The sequence below is a fragment of the Mesoplodon mirus genome (assembly GCF_964341445.2).
Source record: "Mesoplodon mirus genome assembly, chromosome: 13".
Classification (NCBI taxonomy): Eukaryota; Metazoa; Chordata; class Mammalia; order Artiodactyla; family Ziphiidae; genus Mesoplodon; species Mesoplodon mirus.
This window is the reverse complement of record NC_138989.1, coordinates 23617896-23623282: the sequence shown is the minus strand read 5'-3', so window position 1 is coordinate 23623282 and position 5387 is coordinate 23617896. Positions and strand designations below refer to the sequence as shown.

Below are 5387 nucleotides of genomic sequence, written 5' to 3'. Positions count from 1 at the left end.
GCCTCTGGTTTTGCCCACTGCTAGATCCTCAACACCTGGCAAAGCGCGCGGCCGAGTGAAAGTTTGTCGACTGCATAAGTGAGCGACGTGGGTGTGTCTGCAGAGGGGAGGGCTGGTGGGAACGGCCTTGGTGGTGATGATGGGTGCCGGGGTGGGGATGGGTGGGAGGGTGCCTGGCCTTCCCCCTTCTGGCCACCTTGGCTTTCCTAGTCCAGGCTCCACAGGGCCTGAGCAGCTCAGGCCTCCCTGGCAGCCCCCAGGGGCCCCACCCTGGCTCCTCAGCCTTTAACATCCTCCTCCCCACCGAGCTCCTCAGGGTGCAGGCCAAGGACCCTCGTCCAGGTCTGCTGGATGTGCTGGGGCTGCCAGGCACGGCATGCAGGCTGGGGCCAGCCCCTTCACCCGCTCATCTGCCCCTCCTAGGCCTCAGTTTATCCTGTGCTGAAGCAGCAGGTTGGCTCGGGAGGCGCTGTCTCTGGCCCCTTCATTCATCTGTGAGAAGCAGAGGACTGACTCAAGATCACTATCTTTCAGAGAAAGTGAAACCTGGTCCCCAACGGTCGCCGCAGCAACTCCCCATCTCCTCCGGCCCCCCACCCCACCTCCCGACAGCTAGTACTTAGAATCAGACTTTCATCTTTCCTTTTGCCTTCAAAGGGCTTTTGCCTTGTATGTCCATGACTGCAGCAGCCCTGTGAGGTGGCTGGGAAATACTTTTCAGATCCTCATTTTACGGTGGGTGGGTGGGGCTCTGAGGCCCAGAGAGGTTAAGCGACTTGCCTTGGATCACACAGCATGTCAGTGTGCTTGAACCCTAATCTCCTGTTTCTCTTGCCTCAAGTGCCTGGTTCTCCCCAGAAGGCCCTGTCTATAGAAAAAGAGCCTGGCTGTGGGCAGTGGGCCTGGGATGGGGAAGGCTGGTTATGTGAGGGGTGCCTCGTGGGGGAAAGGAGATGGCTGAGAGCCCCGCTGGAGTATGCAGGTCCTGGGGCCAGAACCACAATCTCGGGGCTGCCAGCCTGGGTCTGGCTCTGTGCCCAGAGCCCGGTGGTTTCCGCTCACAGATGTCCCAACAGCCCTGGCAGGAGGGCGGGAAGGGCACTCAAGAAGGAAGATGTCTCGCTCCCTTCAGCCCCAAACCACAGAGGCCTGTGAGGCCGATGGCTCCTGGGCTGGGACTGGGCTGTGGGCCCTCCAGGAGCCCAGCTGGTGGACTCTCCCCTCCACCCCGGGCACAGACCCTGCAGCGAGCATGGACCCCCTTGCTCCCTGCTCGCCCCAGGAAGGCTGAGGCTGCGGTTTGCATCATCCTTGGGCGTGGGGCTGACCTCGAAGAACGAATTCGAAGAAAACAGGAGGAGGAGCAGGCATGCCACCGCACCCAGCGCCCATTGGCCGCCTGTGGAAACTTTGGTTTTTGGGGTCATGTTCCCAGAAGGCCTGCCCTCCCCCCTCCCCCTCCCCACCCACCTCACGAGGTGTTGGCCAATCATCCCGGCGGGCATAAAGTGGCTGCCAGCCCGCAGGGCTCCAAGCCTGGAGGTGTCACCCCCGGCAGGCGCAGGCCAGAGCTCGGTCACCCAGCATGCGGGCACAGTGTATGCGGAGGACACCACTCAGTAAGTACTTCCTTCCTCCCCACCAGCACCTGCTTGCTGTGCTCATGGGTGCCAGTGGGGAGCAGGGGCACCCTCTGTCCTCCAGGAATAGGGGAGGCCAGGCGCCGGGCAGAAGGATGCTGAGAAGGGGAGAGAGCCAGGGGGTCAGGCAAAGAGAGGGATCCACTGAGAACAGAGCATCTTCTCAGGGTGGAGAAGGATATTACCAGAGGGCTTCCAGCGGGAGGGTGATGTAGAGTCAACTCTGGGAGCAAGGAAGTGAAGGAAGGGGGTCACTGCGGGAGAAGCCAGGGAAGCAGGTGGGAGGTGGGAGATGTGCTGGGGCAGAGGAAGAAGCCTCAGAAGCTGAGCAGCATCATGGTGTGATGTCTGGAAGGGCTGTGGAGCCTCCTTCTTGCCCCGATTTGGAGGCTCTGGGATGAATGGACACTGTCAGCCGGGCCTGGGGGCCCTGGAGCCCACACAGTCACACAGCACGCATAGCCACACCCACAGGATGACATGCACACAGAGCCACGTGACGTCATCTGGAACCCTCAATCTCACCAATCTGGGAACCCCCGCATGCAGCCTGGGGCCCCTGCCGTGGATGGGACGCAACTGTTGTGTGTGGCCAGCTGTTCCCTCGAGCCTTGCGCAGATCTAGACGCACACCCATGCAGGCATCCTAGTCCCACGTGTGCTGTGCCCACACCAGCCCCCCTGCCCGAGCCCAGCAGAAGGTACCTGGGGGGCGGTGAGGGGTGCCTGGTAGTCATTATGCCTGGGCACCCGGCCCCTTGGCCTCCCCAGCAGCATCTTCCCCAAGGGGCCACAGTTCTTAGGAAGGGAAGGTGGTGTCACTGCCTTCCGGGCCATTGCGCCACAGGCCCTTCCGACCACGTGGCTGCCAGGGCCCTGTGGGTGGGTGGGTGGAGGCGGGGGAGTGGTAACTATACCCGCCCCCCAGAACGTTCTGGCTCACAGCATCTCTGGTGGGCCTGACAAAAGTGGCCACTTACGGAGAGAGGAGGGAGGCATGAGAGATGGGGGCATGGGCTGGCCTTGGGTGACCTGAGCAAGCCCTTCTCCTCTGGAGCCTTGGTTTTCCTGTCAGTCAAATAGGGGCATGGACGAGATGGTCTCACACATCCTTTCCAGATGGAAACTTTGGGTGGAAAGGCAGCCTCTCCTGGTTCTGCAGACATAGCTCAAGGTGTCTGGCTGCTCCTGGGCTGCAAAACCCTCCAGAGCCCACCTGCGTGGGGGGTGGGGTCTGTTACAGCAGGTTCAGGGCCTGCAGCAATGGCCACCCCTTAGCCCAGAGGACTTGCGGGGAGCAGCCCCACCTGGGCCACCCCAGGTCAGCTCCTGAGTTTGGCAGGCTTGACTCTAGCCAGGGCCCACCACCTCGTCTCAAAGTCTTACTTGGTGAATTGCAACCACTGTTTTAGGTGCTGGGCAGTGACTCGCTGGGAAGGTGGTGGTGGCCCCAGCAGGTACCCCCGTGCATGCACCGTGCCCAGCCCTGCCCCCAATTGCAAAAAGCCGGGGATGATGGGCTGTGCCCTCTGAGGCCCGCTTGAGTGACCTCCCCTCTGAAAGGCACCCACCTGTGGCTTCCTCACTAAGGCAGGTGGCACGTCCCCTCTCTGCCCCAGGTGTGATCCTTGGACTCCTGTTCCTGAGCATGGCGGCCACAAGCAAGTGCTTGGGCAAGTACCATGAACTCCTCCTGCAGCTCCGGCGTCAGACGGACCTCATGCAGGACACCAGCACGCTCCTGGACCCCTTTGTGAGTGACCAGCCCCTGGGGGCATCTGAGTCTCAGAGAACTGTGGGGTTAGGGCAACAGTGAGTCCCAGAGAAGACAGGCCCAAACCCCACTCAATCTGAGGCTGGGGGGAAAACGAGTCTCCATGTTATTCCTGGGCCACGGTGAACATCCCAGGCCTAATGCTGAGATGCCAAGGAGGCAATGCAGCTCCCCCAGCTTAGTGGGCCTGGAGTGTGAACCCCAACTCCATTGCCTCATTCGTCCATTTGCCCCATGTGCTCATTGCACACCTACCACGGGCCTTGTCTAGGCACCAGGATGTAGCAGTGAACAGTCCCACCCTCCTGAGCTCATGTCACCTCCCGTCACCTCCCCAATGACACAACTCATGCCACAATCACCACCTGTGTGGTCACCCCTCCAGCCCCCCGGCATCCCTCTAACCTCACCTGCAGTGATCCAGGAGTTCTCTCCCCTCTCGGGCCTCAGTTTCTGGATCTGTACAATGGGAGGATTGGATGGGGGGGTACATGAGGTCCAGCGGTTCAAGGCTGAGCAGAGCGGATTTGTGTGTGTGTGTGTGTGTGTGTGTGTGTGTGTGTGTGGAGGGGGCTCCAGCTCTCACCCCTGCATTGTCCTGTCCCCACAGATCCGCATCCAAGGCCTGGACACGCCAGGACTGAAGGAGCACTGCAGGGAGTGCCCCGGGGCCTTCCCCAGCGAGGACGCCCTGCGGGGGCTCAGCAGACAGGGCTTCCTGCGGACCCTCAATGCCACGCTGGGTCTCGTCCTGCATAGACTGACTGCTTTGTATCAGGACCTCCCTGAAGCCCAGCAGTTGGTGGGACTGAACATCCGCGGGTTCAGGAGTAACATCCACTGCATGTCCCAGCTGCTGCGCAGCTCCTCGGAGGCGGAGACACCTGAGCCCACTCAGCCAGGCCCCGGGCCCACGCCGCCGCCCACACCACCCTCAGACGCCTTCCAGCACAAGTTGAAGAGCTGCAGGTTCCTGCGCGGCTACCACCGCTTCATGCACTCTGTGGGGCAGGTCCTCCGGGAGTGGGGGGAGAGCCGGAGCCGGAGACACAGCCCCCGCCGGGCCCCTGGAGACACAGCCCTCGCCAGGCCCTTCAGAGGGGGGCCCCGCAGGACGTGGCCCTTCCGGAGGGACAGGAGACTCATGCTGAGGGGACAGCTTCCCCGGTAGCCTTAGAGGCACCCCTGCCAGGTGAAAGGTCAGCAGGTACTCTGCAGGATGGCACAGCCCCGGGGACTGCCATCCTGCTCCCCTCTGTCCCCCACCTCTCAGAAGTGCACTTTAAGGGGTGGGATCCGGGCAGCCCCTCTACCTCCTCTGGGCTGGGCTAGGGACATAGGGTCAGGCTGTTGAGCCCCCCAGCCCTGAGTTCCTCAGTCTGGTGGGGTGGCCAGGTCAGGTCCACACGGGGCCAACTTTCCATTGATTCAGGGGTCTGATGACACAGGATGACTCATGGCCAGACTGGCTGCCACCCCCTGCTCTGCTGCCCGGAGGCCTGCCGGACTGTCCCTCTCATGACTTGCAGGGCCGTTGCCCCCATACTTCCTCCTTTCCCTAGTGGCCTGGTTCCAAGGTGGGGGAGGTCAGGGCCTGAGCTGGCCTCCTATGCCTCATCACGTCTCAGGCCAGAACCCTGGATGTCTGGATGACCTCACTTTAGGCAGCTGTGATGGGGCAGAGTGTACTAGAAAGAGCACTGATTTGGGGGGGGTCCAAGGTTGGTCCCTAACTTGCTGTGTGGCCTCAGCAAGTCCACTTTACCTCTTTGTACCTCAGTTTTCTCTTTGTGATTTCAAGGGTCCCCAGACCATGTAAACCCCTCTCTGCCTGTCAGTTGCTGGGACTCTGTGACATAGGGTGGATATCAAATTCTCTCCATACATGGGGACACGCAGTACAGATGGCCACTGGGCACAGACTGAGTTCTCTGGAAGAGACCTCCTAACTAGCACCTGGAAGCGCCTGGTCT

The 5387-nt window shown here is 61.4% G+C and overlaps 1 protein-coding gene across 1 annotated transcript; it reads left to right on the top strand.

Annotated features, from left to right (window-relative positions):
* Window positions 1-1585: 1585 nt before the first annotated feature.
* OSM (oncostatin M) lies at window positions 1586-4642 on the top strand (the record flags this gene model as incomplete). Its single annotated transcript, XM_082640875.1, has 3 exons — window positions 1586-1619; window positions 3260-3393; window positions 4025-4642. The coding sequence occupies 3 exons, from the start codon at window positions 1586-1588 to the stop codon at window positions 4583-4585; spliced, it is 729 nt and encodes a 242-aa protein (XP_082497001.1). The 3' UTR covers window positions 4586-4642.
* Between the last annotated feature and the right edge of the window lie 745 nt (window positions 4643-5387).